Genomic DNA, 19,235 nt, shown 5'->3' on the forward strand with positions numbered 1-19,235 from the left:
GTGTCCCTCCCTGATGGCCGCAGTGAGTGAGGGTCCCAGGGTGAGAGGATACACCGAACAGACCAGGACCTGGATGCGGTCCCAGGGGAGCCGCAGCGGGTTCCCCAAACGCGCGAGTGAGAAATAAATACCGTCAGCCCCTGAATGTTATGCGGCCTTATCAGAGCAGAAAACTGACCACTGAAAAAAGTGATGCTTTTAAAGTTAAAACCGGGAGCCGGAGGCCAAATTTCTATGCAGTCTCAACTCTGATTACCCTCAGTGTGTTGACCTTCAGGTTCCCCAAGTGGGAAGGAAGTTGCTCTAACATGTCCCTGATGGCAGAATCAATGGGCTGAATGGAAATTTTAGAGGTGCCTGGGTTACGGATTCCTTTCTTGCAAGATCTACAGAAGAAAGGTGCTGTTAAATGAAACTTTGCTTTAAAACTTTTATCATAGGACTGAATGGAGTCTTTGGCCTGTTCATGTTCATTGTGGGTTTTCCATACTCGTCTGGCCACTGAATGGATCCTCTGTTCATGAGTCAGGTCATGAGACATGTCGTCCTGGACAAGAGTGTCTCAAACATTCCAGGATTACCCTCACCATTGTGACCAAATCTGGGAACTCCTGTTATGTAATCTTAAAAAACAACTCCCACTTCTATTTTTACTGAAATGAATTCATTTAAAAATACAGAATAGAATCACTATATTAAAAAGAACACTAGGGGCACCTGGGTGGCTCAGTGGGTTGGCCTCTGCCTTCGGCTCAGGTCGTGATCTTGGGGTCCTGGGATCGAGCCCCGCATCGGGCTCTCTGCTCAGCGAGGAGCCTGCTTCCCCCTCTCTCTCTGCCTACTTGTGATCTCTCTGTGTCAAATAAATAAATAAAATCTTTAAAAAAAAAAAAACAACACTAGATCGAGAATCCAAGATGACAGAGGAGTAGGAGACCTAAATTTCGTTGGGTCCCAGGAATTCTGCTAAATAGCTATCAGACCATCTTGAACACCTACGAACTCAATAGGAGATCGAAGCAAAGAATAGCAACAATTCTAAGCAACCACCTTCTGGAAGGTAGGACAGGGAGAGAAATGAATTCAAGGTGACATATGGGAAGACAGACCGCAGGGGCAGGGGCAGGGGCCGGCTCCCGGCAAGTGGTTGAGCAGCGGAGCATAAAACTGAAAATTTTAGAAGTCTGCTCCACTGAGGGATGTCACTCTAGGGGCTAAGGTGTGGAGGGTGGAGCCCTCGTGGGGACAGTGGTCTCAGGTCCCGTGGGGTCACAGAAAGACCAGGGGTGTCTGTAGCGGAGCTGCAAGTTATTGGAATGGGGAAGCCAGCTGCAGAGGCGGAGACAAGGAGGGGGCTCTCAGCTCGGGGTTACTTAACCATGATCTGAAGCGCAGTTGGGTCAGTGTTCGAGCAGGAACCCCACAAGTGGCAGATCTGGGGAGACCCACCTTCCTCTGCTGGAAGAGCAGCGTGGCAGAAATGGGCTGGGTTTGGAGACTCCAAACGGGGCCGTGCACCAGAGTGAGAAACACTCAGTCACAGGCCAGGGGAGTTCGGAGCGTGGCCGGAGACCAGAGAGATGGGAGTGATTGACCGCTTTTCTCCGAGGGCGCACTGAGGAGTGGGGCCCCCAGCTCTCAGCTCCTCCGGGCCAGAGACTGGGAGGCCGCCATCTTCATTCCTGTCCTCCAGAGCTCTACAGAAAGCCTTCAGAGAACAAAAGCTCCCCGGCATGAACCCGAGAACCCGAGCAGATTACTTAGCCCGGCCCCTGGCAGGGGCGGTGCAATTCCTCCTCAGGCAAAGACAGTTCAGAATCACTACAACATGCCCCTCCCCCAGAAGATCAGCAAGAACATCCAGCTGAGACCAAGCTCACTGATCAAGGAGAACTGTGGAACTCCAGAGCTAGGGGAAAGCAACGCATAGAATTCATAGCTTTTTCCCCATGATCCTTTCGCCTTCCAAAGTTAAATTTTTAAAATTTTATTTTTTCTTATTCTATGTTTTTAAATTTTTTCTATTTCCCATTTTAATATTTTAAAACTATTTTATCAATACCTTTAAAAAATCTTTTAAAATTTTTATTGTTATAGTCCTGTTTTATCCCTTCATTGTATTTAACCTTATTTTTTGTATACATATAGTTTTTTTTTCTTTAAAAATTTGGGAAACAATTTCTTCTAACAGATTAAAATATACCCTAAATGTAGCACATGGCTTTGTTCTAGTCTCCAGCCTGATCACACTGTTTCCTTTTTTTCTTTTTTCAATCAACTTATCAATTCTTTTTTAGAATCCTTTAAAATTTTGATCTTTACAGTCATATTCCATCCCTTCATGTTTACCCGTACTTTTGTATATATATAAGTTTTTCTTTCTTTAAAAATTTGGGATGTTGTTTCTTCTAACAGACCAAAATGCACCCCAAATCGAGTGTGTGGCTCTGTTCTATTCACCAGTCTAAAATATATACATGTATGTGTGCGGGTATATTTTGTTTGTTTTTGTTTCCCCCTTTCTTCTCCCCCTGGTTTCAGGTCTCTTCTGATTTGGTTAGTGTATATTTTTCTGGGGTCACTGCTACCCTTTTAGTATTTTGTTTTCTGGGGTCACAGCTACCCTTTTAGTATTTTGTTCTCTCATTCATCTATTCTTATCTGGATAAAATGGCAAAGCATTAAAACTCACCACCAAAAACAAACAAACAAACAAGAGGCAGTACCAAAGACTAGGGACCTAATCAATACAGACGTTGGTAATATGTCAGATCTAGAGTTCAGAATGACAATTCTCAAGGTGCTAGCTGGGCTCAAAAAAGGCATGGAAGATATCAGAGAAACCCTGTCTGGAGAAATAAAATCCCTTTCCAGAGAAATAAAAGAACTAAAATCTAACCAAGCTGAAATAAAAAAAGGTATTAATGAGGTACAATAAAAAATGGAGGCTCTTACTGCTAGGATAAATGAGGCAGGAGAGAGAATTAGTGATATAGAAGACCAAATGGCAGAGAATAATGAAGCTGAGCAAAGGAGAGACAAAACAACTCCTGGACCACGATGGGAGAATTTGAGAGACAAGTGATACCATAAGATGAAACAATATTAGAATAATTGGGATCCCAGAAGAAGAAGAAGAAGAAAGAGAGAGAGGGGCAGAAGGTATATTGGAGCAAATTATAGTACAGAATTTCCCTAATTTGGCAAAGGGAACAAGCATCAAAATCCAGGAGGCACACAGAATCCCCTCTCAAAATCAGTAAAAATAGGTCTACACCCCGTCATCTAATAGTAAAACTTACTAGTCTTAATGACAAAGAGAAAATCCTGAAAGCAGCTCAGGACAAGAAGTCTGTAACATACAATAGTAGAAGTATTAGACTGGCAGCAGACCTATCCACAGAGACCTGGTGGGCCAGGAAGGGCTGGCATGACATATTCAGAGCACTAAATGAAAAAAAATATGCAGCCAAGAATACTATATCCAGCTCGGCTATCATTGAAAATAGAAGGAGAGAGAAAAAGCTTGCGGGACAAACAAAAATTAGAAGAATTTGCAAACACCAAACCAGTCCTACAGGAAATATTGAAAGGGGTCCTCTAAGGAAAGAGAGAGCGTGAAAGTAGTAGACAAGAAAGGAGCAGAGACAATATACAGTAACAGTCACCTTACAGGCAATACAATGGCACTAAATTAATATCTTTCAATAGTTACCCTGAATGTAAATGGGCTAAATGCCCCAATCAAAAGGCTCAGCGTATCAGAATGGATAAAAAGCCAAAACCCATCAATATGCTGTCTGCAAGAAACTCACTTTAGACCCAAAGACACCTCCACATTTAAAGTGAGGGGGTGGAAAACAATTTACCATGCTAATGGATATCAAAAGAAAGCTGGGGTGGCAATCCTTAGATCAATTAGATGTTAAGCCAAAGACTATAATAAGAGATGAGGAAGGACACTTTTTCATACTTAAAGGCTCTGTCCAACAAGAAGATTTAACAATTTTAAGTATCTATGCCCCTAACATGGGAGCAGCCAACTATATAAACCAATTAATAACAAAATCAGACACATCATCAATAATACAATAATAGTAGGGGACTTTAACATCCCCCCACTGAAATGAACAGATCATCCAAGCAAAAGATCAACAAGGAAATAAAGGCCTTAAATGACACACTGGACCAGAGGCAAATCATAGATATATTCAGAACATTCCATCCCAAAACAACAGGATACACATTCTTCTCTAGTGCACATGGAACATTCTCCAGAATAGATCACATCCTGATCACAAATCAGGTCTCAACTGGTACCAAAAGACTGGGATCATTTCCTGCATATTTTCAGACAACAATGCTCTGAAGCTAGAACTCAATCACAAGAGGAAAGTTGGAAAGAACTCAAATACATGGAGGCTAAAGAGCATCCTACTAAAGAATGAATGGGTCAACCAGGAAATTAAAGAAGAATTGGAAAAAACGCATGGAAAAAAATGAAAACACAACTGTTCAAAATCTGTGGGACACAGCAATGGTGGTCCTGAGAAGAAAGTATATAGTGATACAAGCCTTTCTTAAGAAACTAGAAAGGTCTCAAGTACATAACCTAACCCTACCCCTAAAGGAGCAGGAGAAAGAACAGCAAAGAAAGCCTAAACCCAGGAGGAGAAGAGAAATAATAAAGATCAGAGCAGAAATCAATGAAATAGAAACCAAAAGAACAGTAGAACAAATCAATGAAACTAGGAGCTGGTTCTTTGAAAGAATTCATAAGATAGATAAACCCCTGGCCAGACTTGTCAAAAAGAAGAGAGAAAGGACCCAAATTAATAGACTCATGAATGAAAGAGGAGAGATCACAACCAACACCAAAGAAATGCAAAAAATTATAAGAACATATTATGAGCAACTATACGCCAGCAAATTTGACAATCTGGAAGAAATGGATGCATTCCTAGAGATGTATAAACTACCAAAACTGAACCAGGAAGAAATAGAAAGCCTGAACAGACCCATAACCGGTAAGGAGATTGAAGCAGTCATCAAAAATCTCCCAACAAACAAGAGTTCAGGGCAGATGGCTTCCCAGGGGAATTCTACAAAACATTTTAAAAAGAATTAGTACCTCTTCTCCTGAAACTGTTCCAAAAAAATAGAAATGGGAGGAAAAGCTCCAAACTCATTTTATGAAGCCAGCATTACCTTGATCCCAAAACCAGACAAATTCCCCATCAAAAAAGGAGAATTACAGACTAATATCCTTGATGAACATGGATGCAAAAATTCTCACCAAAATACTAGCCAATAGGATCCAACAGTACATTAAAAGGATTATTCACCACGACCACATGGGATTTATTCTTGGGCTGCAAGGTTGGTTCACCATCTGCAAATCAATCAATCTGATACATTAATAAAAGAAAGAACAAGAACCATATGATCCTCTCAGTAGATGCTGAAAAAGATTTGACAAAGTACAGCATCCTTTCATGATCAAACTCTTCACAGTGCAGGGATGGAGGGTTCATACCTCAATATCATCAAAGCCGTCTATGAAAACCCACAGCAAATATCATTCTCAAAGTGGGAGAAACTGAGAGCTTTCCCCCTAAGGTCAGGTACTTGGCAGGGATGACCACTATCACCACAGCTATTCAACATAGTACTAGAAGTCCTCCCCTTAGCAATCAGACAACAAAAAGAAATAAAAGGCATCCAAATCAGCAAAGTTAGAGGTCAAACTCTCATTCTTTGCAGATATGATACTTTATGTGGAAAACTCAAAAGACCCCACCCCAAAACTGCTAAAATTCATATGGGAATTCACTGAAGTGTCAGGATATAAAATCAATGCACGGAAATCAGTTGCATTTCTATACACCAACAACGAGACAGAAGAAAGAGAAATTAAGGAGTCAATCCCATTTATAATTGCACCGCAAACCGTAAGATACCTAGGAACAAATCTAACAAAAGAGGCAAAGAATCTGTTCTCAGAAAACTATAGAATACTCATAAAAGAAATTGAGGAAGATACAAAGAAATGGAAAAACGTTCCACGCTCATGGATTGGAAGAACAAACATTGTTAAGATGTCTATGCTACCTAAAGCAATCTACACATTTAATGCAATCCCTATCAAAATACCATCAATTTTTTCAAAGAAATGGAACATTTCTTTTGAAATGGAACATTTCCGTATAAATGGAAATTTATATGGAACCAGAAAAGACCCTGAATAGCCAGAGGACTGTTGAAAAAGAAAGCCAAAGTTAGTGTCATCACAGTTCCGACTTCAAGCTGTATTATGAAGCTGTCATCATCAAGATTGTACTGGCCGGTATGCTACTGGCACAAAAACAGACACACAGATCAATGAACAAAACAGAGAATTCAGAAATGGATCCTCAACACTGTGGTCAACTCATCTTTGACAAAGCAGAAAAGAATGTCCAACGGTAAAATGACAGTCTCTTCAACAAAGAGTGTCGGGAAAATTGGACAGCCACATGCAGAAGAATGAAACTGGACCATTTCCTTACAGCACGCACACAAATAGACTCAAAATGGATGAAGGACCTCAATGTGAGACAGGAATCCATCAACATCCTTGAGGAGAACACAGGCAGCAAGCTCTTCGACCTCGCGTGCAACAACTTCTTCCTAGAAACATCGCCAAAGGCAAGGGAAGCAAGGGTGAACATGAACTATTTGAACTTCATCAAGATCAAAAGCTTTTGCACAGCAAATGAAATAGTCAATAAGACCAAAAGACAACAGACAGAATGAGAGAAAATATTTGCAAATAACATGTCAGATAAAGGGTTAGTATCCAAAATATTTAAGAATTAAACTCAACACTCAAGGACCAAATAATCCAATCAAGAAATGGGCAGAAGACATGAACAGATATTTCTGCAAAGAAGACATCCAAATGGCCAACAGACACATGAGAAAGTGCTTAACATCACTCAGCATCAGGGAAATACAATTTTAGTATATGTGCTACCGAAGCGATCACAGCATCAGGGAAACACAAATCAAAACCACAATGAGATACCACCTCACACCAGTCAGAATGGCTAAAATTAATAAGTCAGGAAATGACAGATGCTGGCGAGGATGTGGAAAAAGGGGAACCCTCCTACACTGTTGGTGGGAATGCAAGCTGGTGCAGCCACTCTGGAAAACAGTGTGGATGTTCCTTTAAAAGTAGGAAATAGAGCTATCTTATGACCTAGCAATTGCACTACATGTCTTTAGGGTATTTACCCTAAAGATACAAATGTAGTGATCCAAAGGGGCACGTGCACCCAAATGTTGATAGCAGCAGTGTCCACAATAGCCAATCTATGGAAAAAGCCCTGATGTCCATTGACAGATGAATAGATAAAGAAGATGTGGTATATATATACATTGGAATATTACGTAGTCATCAAAAAAATGAACCTTGCCATTTACAACAATGTGGATGGAACTAGAGGGTATTATGCTAAGTGAAATAAGTCAATCAGAGAAAGACAGTTACCATATGATCTCACTGATATGTGGAATTTGAGAATCAAGGCAGAGGATCTTAGGGGAAGAGAGGAAAAATGAAATAAGACAAAACCAGAGGGAGACAAACCATAAGAGACCCTTAATCTCAGGAAACAAACTGAGGGGTGCTAGAGTGGAGGGGGTGGGGTGGATGGGTGATGGGCACTGGGGAGGGTATGTGTTGTGGTGAGTGCTAGGTGTTGTGTAACACTGATGAATCACAAACCTGTACCCCTAAAACAAATACATTATATGTTAATAATAATTTTTTTAAAGATTTTATTTATTTATTTGACAGACAGAGATCACAAGCAGGCAGAGAGGCAGACAGAGAGAGGAGGAAGCAGGCTCCCTGCCGAGCAGAGAGCCCGATGCGGGGCTCGATCCCAGGACCCTGGGATCATGACCTGAGCCGAAGGTAGTCGCTTAACCAACTGAGCCACCCAGGTGCCCCTGTTAATAATAATTTTAAAGAACCCAGTCCCCTCACACCCATTAGGATAGTTATCATCAAAAAAGGAGAGAACAGAACAGATGTTGGTTGAGGATGTGGAGAAACTGGAACCCGTGGGCCCTACTGGTGGGAATGCACAATGGTGCATCCGCTATGGAAAACAGTATGGCGGTTCCTCAAAAAATGAAAAATTACCCTACAACTCACCGATTCTACCACCAGATATATATCCCAAAGAATTGAAAACAGAGTCTTGAAGAGAGATTTGTATACCCATGTTCATAGCAGCACTGTTTTACAATAGCCAAGAGGGGGAAGCAATCCAAGTGTCCATAGATGGATGAATGGATAAAGAAAATGTAGCACAGACATAAATGGACTATTACTCAGCTTTTTTTTTTTTTTTAAAGATTTTATTTATTCATTTGACAGACAGAGATCACAAGTGGGCAGAGAAGCAGGCAGAGAGAGGGGGGGAAGCAGGCTATCCGCCAAGCAGAGAGCCCAATGTGGGGCTCGATCCCAGGACCCAGGGATCACGACCCGAGCTGAAGGCAGAGGCCTTAACCCACTGAGCCACCCAGGCGCCCTATTACTCAGCTTTTAAAAGGAATGGGATTCTGACACAGGCCACATCATAGAGAGGACCCTTGAGGACATTATGTTATGTGAAATAAGCCAGTCACAAAAAGAAATATTCTATGATTCTATTTCTACAAGGTCCCCAGAGCAGTCATTCCTAGAGGCAGAAAGTACAAGGGTGTTTGCCAGGGGCTGGAGGCAGGCAGGAATGGGGACTTCCTGTTTAATGCAGACCCAGGTCTACAAGATGGAAAGAGTCCTGGAGCTAGACGGTGGGGATGGTGGCATCACGGTGTGAAAGTGGCTCACATCCCCGGACTGTACACTGAGAAAGGGTGAAGATGATAAATTTCATGCTATGTATATTTTTCCACAATTAAAGATAAAAAGTATTTAAGAAAGAGGTTCTCAAGAAGCCTGCAAAGGCACATGACTACAGCGTGCAGAAAGACGACGACAGGGTGACCAAGGCCTGCTGCAGAAGCTCTTGTGGGCATCAGGGCCTGAGTTTTATGATTTTAAAACCTAAAAATCTAAAAGCACTTTTCTGTAATGTTCAGAGCTAGAACTTGAGTGAAGACAAAAACTACTCTGGGGAAATGCTTCCCAAGTACCACAATTTTTTTGTTGGTGGTCCAGAAAAAAAACAAGGTTAAAAATTTCTAATTAAAAGCATCTTAACTCGGGTTGTTTAGGTCACTCAGTGGGTTAAGCCTCTGCCTTCAGCTCGGGTCATGATCTCAGGGTCCTGGGATTGAGCCCCGCATCAGGCTCTCTGCTCAGTAGGGAGCCTGCTTCCTCCTCTCTCTCTGCCTGCCTCTCTGCCTACTTGTGATCTCTCGCTCTCTGTTAAATAAATAAATAAAATCTTTAAAAAAAAAAAAGCATCTTAACTAGATTTATTTTGTATTATTACATAGTTTTAGGTGATGTAAGAATAATAAACCCCAGCTCCTCCCTCTGGGAAACCAACAGGACTTGCCCTGATGATAAATGATGCTGTTCATTTCTAGGTAAATTCTCTTATCTGATGGAAGCTCTGAGCCTAAGGCTTGTTCTCTTTGTTAATAAAGATTATCAAGCATTAAGAGAGGTGTCAAAGCAAGATAACACTAAACTGAGACTCTCTCCTTAAAAGAGAAAAAACACCGAACAAAAAACCCCAAATTTCTGTGTGGTTCAAGGTTAGATTCAAGGTTATTTGATGACTTGTACCACCTAAATTAAAATCACCTCATGTGCCATGCTGTGGTGGAAACTATTTTCCTTTTTTTTTTTTTTAATTTTTAAGATTTTATTTATTCATTTGATAGAGAGACACACAGAGCATGAGCAGGAGGGAGAAGCAGACTCCCTCCTGAGAAGGGAGCTGGACGTGGGGCTCCATCCCAGGACCCTGAGATCATGACCTGAGCCAAAGGCAGATGCTTAATTGACTAAGTCACCCAGGTGCCCCTATTCTCCTCTTAGTAATAGAGTTCCATGACTTACCTATGTTCATGGCACTTAGCTGTGGACTACATTTCCCAGCCTCCCATGCCACTACTCATGGTCATGTGACTAAGCAGGGGCCAATAGGAGGTGAGTAGGAGCACCAGGTATCCCAAACTGAGTTCTGGCTTTAAAACATTCGACATGTATTACTCCTTCCTCCTTCCCCTCTTCCCAGACGTCGGAATAACAGTGTGGCAGGATTCTGATTTAACCACACATGAGAATAAAACCTCAGGGGATGGTGGAAAAATAAGGTGGGAAGAGGACAGAGTTGCCCCACTAGCCGGCATCAGTCACCTCTAGTCTGTCGACATGCCAGAGAGAAAGGAGCTCGGATTCTGATGTAAGCCCTTGTATTCGGTGTGTGGTGTGTTACAGCAGGTTTGCAGGTATCCTTACTAATACCCACACTTCAGAAAGCGATGCTCCTAACCACTTTCTCTGGGAGCTGAGGTTAAAGCAAGTGGTTTGCGGGATTGTTCTGGGGATCCGAGTCATGCCTACAGACCAGTTCTTTAACTTCCTTAGTGCTGTTTTCCTTAAGCTTCCCAAAGGCGGGATGAAGAGCTAGCCTCACCCTTCCTCCCTGCATCACCCCGAGGCTGGGTTCTCCCTACCTGTCTTGGTTGCACTGTAGATGTTCTCAATAGGAAACACGGAGCCCAGTCCATACAGCAGGACTTTGGCTAAGGCAGGGATTAGTTGCGTGGTAGTGACCAGCACGTTGACACAGTTGGGCCTGAGGACAAAGAAGACTTAGGTCAGAACACCAAGGCCAGGCCTCCTCACCCTGCAGCATGAGCCTGGAGTTGGCAGGAGCTCTGGTGGGGTTTGGAGCTCTGGTTAAGTCATCTTCAGGCGAGGGGAGGCCCGAAGGTCCTTCAGCTATTCCTCTCTTAAGCCCGAGGCTGCCTGGCACATTGAGACGCAATCCTGTAATATTATTTACAGAGTTAGAATGTAATACTTAAGTAAAACAAACGCTTCTTGTAAGGACACCACACAGCTGCAGCCACCTTTCAGGGGTAGAAATGAGGAATATGGATCAGGTGTAGGACAACAGGGAGCGGTGAGGACTGGGGCAAACTGGAGAACACCTGCCAGTTCTGATATTTTGACAGAACCTAGAAATCTGGAGCTATGGATTCTTTTCCCAGTCTTTGGGACAAAATGTGTATCAAACAGGACATATCCGTGGGACGGAGCTGGCTCATGGGCTGGCATCTTGTCACCATTCACATGCTGGGTCACAAGATTTTTGGACGCTAGTGCAGAGAGTTATTTGTTCTCTGGCTCGGATGATCTTGTTAAAGAGCAAGAGGCAATTTATTGGGAGGCCTGGAATGAAACCAGACCCTCCTTACCTTGTAATCGCCCCCCGGGGTGATCTGCGGCCCACTATACAGTGGTTTTCAGAGGGCTTTGTGGTGACCAGCAGGTGTTGTGGGCAACAGTGGATGGGACAGACCAGCCTACGTGCAAAGGTCTTTGGCTCTGCTGGACCCTGAGAAGTCTCAGCACTTGTTTGCTCAGCGGTGGTGCAAGGTGTCCACGGTTCTGTGTGAGACCTCAGCTTTATCAAAGGTCGGGAAAGTGTGCAAGTGAGAACTGGGAGAGTCCAATTCTCCAAGTATGGAAATGGAGGAACCCCTGCCCTCAGATGGGAGAAAGTTCAAGGGCAGGAAGGCAAACGGGGGCTCCCACCTACCGGGAATTGATGAGGTTGAGTGCCTTCAGAGAGTGGGTCAGCCAGAGGTCGGTCAAGGCTTCCAGCTCGGCTCGGAGCTGAAGCCAAGTCTCTCTTTTGGGAGCTCCTATCAAACCTATGGATAAGGGAAATAAAGACGTGGTATTTATCATTGGAGAGGTCTGGGGGGTGGTGGTTAGGGAAGGGGAGTCTAGCTACAGGTACCCTGAGGTTTCAAATCAGATGGTACCCAAGGTCAACTTTAGCCAGCAATTTTAATCTTACTTTGGGATTGATTGATCAGTCATCCTTGCCCCTAACTGATCCATTCATCAACACACCCACCATCCACCCTTCCCTCCCTCCGCCCATCCATCCAACAAAGAATTTGGGAGTCCCTTCTGTGTACTTAGTATTGTAATAGGCACTGCATATGCAGATGAACAAAAAATGCAGATTATAGCATTTATACTGTTACAGTGAAGATAAAAAATGAATAATAAAACATTTATTGAGTGCTTACTGTGTGTATGGCCTGGGCTTTTAATATGATTTATTTCATTCATTTTCACAGTGACCCTAGAGGTGGACATTTTATTTTTTCTTTTTTTTTTAATTGAGATATAATTGACAAATAACACTGTGTAAGTCAGGTGGAGAAGCTGAGGCTTAGTGAGGTCAACAGACTTGCTCACCGCAGGAAGTGTGGAGACAGGTGTGGCACCAAGGCAGAGGGCTCTCTAGACCTGTCAAGTCTCTCAGCCATCAGGGCCCTTGAGATAAAGTCCAGAGCCCTGGCCCCTGTGCCTGCTTAGTTCCTGGTCTCCTCTCTTGCCATTCCCCTGCCGTCCTTCTGTTCCCTCCCTAGTGGCCTCCACTTTGTCCTCTGACACACCAAGTACATTCCTGCCTCAGGACCTTTGCACACCTCATCTGAGAACCTAGACCCCTCTTCATATCTTATCTTCCCTTTTGGCTAAGTCCTTTACACTCCGTTTCAATGTCATTTCCTCTGGAAGGCCTGTCCTGGTCAGGTCTCTTATTTTACACTCTCCTAACACCCTGCACCTCTTGTCCATAGCACTTGTCACAACTAGGATTTCACACACATCTGTGTGATCATGTGTTCGGTGTCTGCTTTGCCCACCATGCTGTTGGCCCCACAAGGGCAGGGACTGAGCTGGTTTTGTTCACCGCGGTGCTATTGCAGGGGCTGGCGTGCGGTTGGTGCCCAAGGGAGAAGGGATTCACTGGGACACACTGCTGTAGATGGTCTCCGGCTCGCCTTCTCTCTGCACCTTCCCCACAGCCCTTAATAATACAAACTGCTGGGCGCACAGGACCACAGAGTTTACGAGAGGCTTCACGCGTGCTTCCACGGGCAGCCAGCTGATCAACCCCTCCTACTTTGCACCTGCTAGGGAAGTATGCTTCTAGCTTCTGTCTGCTTGCCCCCAACCTGCAGCTTTTCCCCAGGCTGATCTCCTTCCCCAGACAAGAGCAACATTCAAGAAATGCTCACTGCGCAGTGGCACAGTTCCAAGCCAGTCCCATGTGTTAATTCATATTATCCTGATATTTATCCTAGGAGTCGGGCAGCATCATTATTCTCACCTTACACCTGAGGAAACTGAGGCACACATGGGTTAAGTAACCTGCTCAAGGGTTATAACAGGACGTGGCAGAGGGAGGTGTAAAATCAGGCAAAGGCCTCTGAACCCAGCCCTGCCTCCTGATGTGGATTTGTTAAGCCTTTTCTGTTTTCATCCTGTTTCTTGGGGATGTCTCTCTTCTGAGCACAACCTCCCAAACCCTCGGGTTCTTGGGGGGTGTGGTGACCCCCAGGCTGGAGACTGCGGCCCTCACCAGGCTAGTTCTGTGATGCAGCAAGAGTTGGGGGAGAGAAGCGGGGAAGGGAGCATGCAGAAACTGGGCTGGGGGCAGGGGGGCTCCCCACGGTATCCTGCCCGCTGTAGGCTCCCTTCGCCCGTTGACACACTGGGCAGTTTCCCCTCAGCTTAGGGGAGTGCAGAGCAGCCTGACAGGAGCCCTGGGCGCTTCCTGGGGCTTAACCTAGATGAGGAGCAGGTGGCCTCAGTTGGCCGACTCCATCCCGCTCTCCTCTCCTCCAAGCGCACCTGCTCCCCTCTTTTCTCTGCATCAGGGCCGCTGAGCCTGCAGCTCTCTGCCTCACTCTCGCCATCCACAGACTCGGGTGTGAGAGGCCACGGAGTGTGGGCAGAGGTGGCGAAGAAGCCGGCCTCAGACTCCACCGTGGCTCTGCCCCGTGGGCTGTGTGATGTTGGGTGGGTTACTTAACGTCTCTGATCTCAGTTTCCACCTTCACACCACACAGATGAGGAAAGCACTTACTTCATAGGGATGTTGTAAAGAATAAATATTAGATGAAAAGCCCTCAGAACAGAGCCTGGCGTACACTGAGTGCTCAGTAGACACTAGTTCTCGCCAGGACTGCATTAGGACCACAGTCATGGTCGGCAGACACAGAAGAACCTGACAGACTCCCAAGCAAAACGAGAGGAGCCAGTGACCAATGCGACCGTTTACTTGAGTCCCTGCCTCAGGCACAGAGTCTTGACTTCTGTCCCCATTAACAAACGTTTCCATAACCCAGGGAGACAAAATTGCTTTTATCCCCATTTCATAGATTGAGACACCGAGGCTCAGGGAGGTAGCCAGAGAGTGGAGGCATCGGGACTGGAAGTAGGTTCTGTCCAGTTTGAGACCCGAGATTCTTTCTGGGGCCGGGGCGGGGGGCGGGAGCCCCAGAAGCTTTGCAGACGCTACCAGCTGCCTTCTCAGACCTTTTCCCTTTATGCGCCCGTAGCTGCTTCCACACACTGTGACCATCAAAACACCCTCACGTGTCTCCTGGGGGAGAAGCAGTATCACCTCCTGTTAAGAACCACTGGCCCACAGAATTCCAGAAATAGCGATCTAGGGCCTGGCATTACAGAGCCAGCCTTGCCCACAGCCCCTTCCAGACTCCTTGTTCCGGTGCCCTGACCAATACTCTCGTGAGGCCGAAGCCGGTGGCTTTCACCTTGACTGCACATCAGGGCCTGAACCCTGTGATCCCAACCCCGGCTGCAGCCAGGCCAAGATCAGAGCTGGAAATGCCCCAGGTGGTTCCAGTATGAGAACCAGCAGCCTCCAGGTCTTCTCCAACTTCAGCGTTTCCACAGATTACCTGGGAATCTTGTTTAAAATGCCGATTCTGACCCAGTGGCCTGGAGGGGGTCCCTAGAGTCTGACAACAAAGGTGATGCTTACGTGGCTGGTCCGAAGCCCACTGTCTGAGCAGTGGGGGCTGAAGCCACCGGTCCCCCAACTCCAGTGAGTGCCGGAGTGGCCCAGGATGTGTTGGAATACGGGTGGCCAGGCCGCCCCAGCCTCAGACCACACCTGATGTAGCCGTGGGGTGGGAGGCCGGGCCCCAAACCCGCTCCACTGCTCGTGGGCTGCGGGATCCCGGGCAGGCTGCGTCGTCTGTTCCTCTGTCTCCCCCACAACCCCGAGTGAAGACGTGGAAATGCTCGTGTCCCCTTCCAGAGTGTGCCCCGAAGGTGCGCACTGAGCAAGCTGTTGTCTGCGCACGCAAGGGACCACGGCTGCCCTTGACCCTGCCTCGGCCAGGGGTGCGACCTGAGCAGGGCAGTCCCCCACCCCACTCCAACCCCCGCCCCCCCCTCGCGCCCGCCCCGAAGTGGGGGCGGGCTCCAACCACTCACCACCGACGTTGTTCTTGTACGTGTTGTACATCTCCTTCACCCGCCGGTAGCGGAAGGCCAGCTTCCTCATCCAGTCCACGCCGCCGTGGACGCCGGAGCCCAGGCACATGTTGGCTCCCGGGGCCGAGCTGTGGAAGCCGTCGGCGGAGAAGTTGTACGTGCTGCGGGGAGGGAGGGGAGAGACAGGGATGGTGGGCGGTGGGCGTGAAGCCCGTGCACGGGCCAAGCTAGGATAAGCCCCGCCCCCTTTAGAATGGAAGCTGGAAGGGAATTCCAAAAAAACGATTGCAGCTGGTTCATCCCGACAGAAGAGTCCAGAAGGAAAGATGTTAGTTCCCGCTACGTCGATCCCCAAATCAGCGCTGCTCCGTGTTCCCTGGAAGGCCTGGCTGCCAACCCTTTCTTCCCACGCTGTGACATCTCCCTGTCTTTCACAGAAATAATCATAGCCTGATTTTTTTGATTTGTTAAATGAGGCAGAGCTGATTGCTGGTGCTTTGCAGACACAATCCTCCGGTCCGGATGCAGCATGCCGGCCTAAGCAGTGCTCCGTGTTGACTGGGGACGAGTCCAAGTGTCTCACGTTGCTGATGACAGAGGCGGCAGCTGGGGACACGAACGGGGGAGTGGGGGCGAGTCGCCGCTGACAGCAACCAGCACGTGAGAATGAAAACCCCAACGTACCAGAGACCCCCATCTTCTTTCCCCTCCGCCAGAAGCCTTGCTGGTTTGCAAAATCACAACGTTGCAGGGTAAAACCAGAGCGTGACAAGGGATGTGTGTAGAGCATGACCCAAAGCTTCAAAAATGAGTCTCTTCCCAGGGGCACCTGTGTGGCTCAGTCGGTTCAGTGTCGGACTCTTGATTTTGGCTCTGGTCGTGATCTCAGAGTTGTGAGATCGAGCCCCGCATGGGGCCCCACTATGGGCGTGCAGCCCGCTTGAGATGGTCTCTCTCTTCCTCTGTGCCAGCCCCCCCAGCCCCCAACCCCCACTGAGTCTCTTCCTGGAAAAGAAGAGCAGGAGGAGACAGGCCAGTGTGGTTCTCTGGCTGTTTCAGGGAGTGAGTCTGGCTGATTTCCCCCCTCTTGTACTACTTCGAACTTTCTAGATGTTCTACGATGAGTTGAAGAGTGGAAATAAAGACACGTTATTTTTTACAAAAATCATTCCTGCTGCAGCAAAACTTGGACATTGTATCTCACGTCCGTCCCTGGGCTTCAGGGCCCTGCTGCTGCGGAGATCAAAGGGCATTTGGAAAGTGTGCTGGGTCACGCTCCCTGTGCGGCATCTGCTGTGTCCAGCGCCCGACCGCAGCGTGATGGGACACGCCACTGTGACCCCCTGTACTGTGCCCGGGGCTCAGCCTTACTCAAGCAGAGGCCAGGCCCTTGGGGGCTCCCTGGGACATGCAGGCCAGGACACTGGCCTAGGTGACTTGATCCTCAGGGCCTCAGAGATAGACTCTGAGGACCCGTCTGCAGCCTCGTGTCAAGCAGCAGTGAACTTGGGAGCCAGAACAGTCCTTCACCCCGAAATTCCTCCTAGGTCACGGCCTTTCCAGCAGCGGCCTGCTCTCCCTTCTCAGTCTCTTCAGAAGTCTCTGCAGAAGCCACGATCAGGTGTGACCTCCCTCGGGTGCTCACAGGAGATGGTGCCACGGACATGCGGGACCTCCTGGGCCAGCACCCGCCACGGCAGACCCAGCACGTCGGACCCGCCGCGGGAGCTCCCTTGTTGCTGGATGGGGTGGCAGGGTCCACACGGCGCGGGGGAGAGTCTGTGACACGGAGCCATCGTAGGCAGAGTGGCCCCTCTGGTGGCTACTGATCCCAGGGCTGACCACCGTGAGAGGCTGGGCATCAGCTCCGGGATCAGTCATGGCTGCTGGAAGGCTGCGTGGATCTGGTTGATGAAGGTTCTGGGAGGGAGGTGGCCTGCCATGCGACTGGCCCCCGTGGCAGCAGCAGCACGACAAAGCTCACCGGCCAGTATTCCCAGAGGCTAGGACACAGCCATCAGCCAGGTCTTCAACGGCGACCACGTGACGAGCTGCCTGTGGGGCTTCTCCCACGTTCTCTTCAGATTTATGATGTACGCGCCAATGCTTTTTTTTTTTTTCCTTTTAAGATTTTATTTATTTAATAGAGCTCAAGAGAGGGAACACAAGCTGGGGGAGCGGGAGAGGGAGAAGAAGGTTCCCTGCTGAGCAGAGAGCCTGATGCGGGGCTCGATCCCAGGATCCTGAGATCATGACCTGAGCCGAAGGTAGATGCTTAATGACTGAGCCACCCAGGGGCCCTGCCCCAATACTCTTCCCTCTGTGCATGTACGGTTCCGTGTGGAAGTCAAGGTTGGTGCCACCTAAGTGAGTTCCAGCTGCAAGGAATTTGAGGACATCCTCCTGCCCTAGTGGCAGGACATCAAGGGCTCGGGACATGGTGGAAGTTTCCTTTAAGTTACGAAGGGAGCCCAGGACTACGCTTTATGGACCCCTCTCGGAGTGGTGTGCAAAGGCCAGATAAGTGGTTCTTGAGAAAGAACACAACATGCTAAAAACTCCGAGGACACCCTGGGGGAGGGTGTTCTGCCCAGAGAACAGGAGGGTAGGGAAGGACGTTCATGAACCCTACCACCCCCACGTACCAGCTGTGTGAGGTTCCGCAGGTTACTTAACCTCTCTGTGCCTCCCATTCCCCAGCTGTAAAATGGGGAGGAAGAGAAGAGCATGTGTTGCTCCCTGCGGTAACCGTGAAGATGAGGGAGTTGATGCACAAAAGACACCTGGGATAGGGCATGGTGCAAAATAAGGGCATTACCAAGGTTGGTTTCTGCTGTGAACTGAAGTAAACAAGAAAGGGTATTTGATGCTTGGTGCCCGGCACACAGTAGGTACTCAAAAGAGACTTCTCAAATGAATGCATGGAGAATTTGGTGTCTATGGGAAAAACCATCCTTGGATGGTTCTGGAAGTGAAGTCCCAAACAGCTCAGCATGAGACGGCCTTCAGTGGAACCTGCTCTCAGTCCCACGCCAGCCAGCTACAGGGGAGATGTTACAAACACGGAATCCTGGTTGCTCGTTGCCGTGAAGGGAAGAGTGGTTCCCAGCTATGACGTCGTGGAAAGGGCACAATTAACCTTGATCTGGGGTTTATTTACTCCACAAATAGAGAAGCCCCGGCTGGCACTGGAGCCTTGCTCCTTGCCAGTCCTGACTGTGAGGGATTTTCAGAATGGCTAATTAATAAGAAGCAGGCGCCTGCCTATCCCTCCTAGTACTGCTGGGCTTTGAAAAGACCTCCAGGGCCCAGTGACAGAAGCTTTGATTTCTTTCTTTGGAGTAAGATGGAAGACACATTGAGGAAGCAAACACTAAGTTCCTGGTCCCATAAGCAAAACACCATGCAGTCTAGTAATATTTTGATTGGGCGAGAGTTACTGGGCTGGGATAATTTTGGATAAGCACAGATTAACTATGGCTCCATTTTTATAAGGTTTTCTCAGGGGCAGGCTTGGAACATTCCAGCCACATTCCTCTGAAAGCGGTCTCGTTTTGAGCAGTGGGATACCTTATTTCTGGAACCCATGTCCTACCCGTGTTTTCCCCTAGAAACTAGACATACCGCTTACTTGGTCAAGAAATATTTTTTTGAGTATCGACTGTATCGACATTTATATTAAATAATATATGTATGCTAATGAAGCAATCAAGCCTTTGAA

General features: G+C 47.2%; 1 protein-coding gene across 4 annotated transcripts in view; it reads right to left on the reverse strand.

The window, feature by feature from the left end:
* Positions 1-19,235, reverse strand: part of EYA2 (EYA transcriptional coactivator and phosphatase 2) — a 269,733-nt gene that overhangs the window by 8,884 nt on the left and 241,614 nt on the right. For all 4 annotated transcript variants that reach the window (XM_032838579.1, XM_032838580.1, XM_032838582.1 and 1 more), the window contains exons 12-14: positions 15,515-15,675; positions 11,784-11,898; positions 10,693-10,814 (exon numbers count right to left, since the gene is read on the reverse strand). In XM_032838579.1, coding sequence (XP_032694470.1) covers positions 10,693-10,814; positions 11,784-11,898; positions 15,515-15,675 — 398 coding nt within the window. The remainder of the gene's footprint in view (positions 1-10,692; positions 10,815-11,783; positions 11,899-15,514; positions 15,676-19,235) is intronic.

This window comes from Lontra canadensis, unplaced genomic scaffold (genome assembly GCF_010015895.1).
Source record: "Lontra canadensis isolate GAN:19392208 unplaced genomic scaffold, GSC_riverotter_1.0 scaffold105, whole genome shotgun sequence".
Lineage (NCBI taxonomy): Eukaryota > Metazoa > Chordata > Mammalia > Carnivora > Mustelidae > Lontra > Lontra canadensis.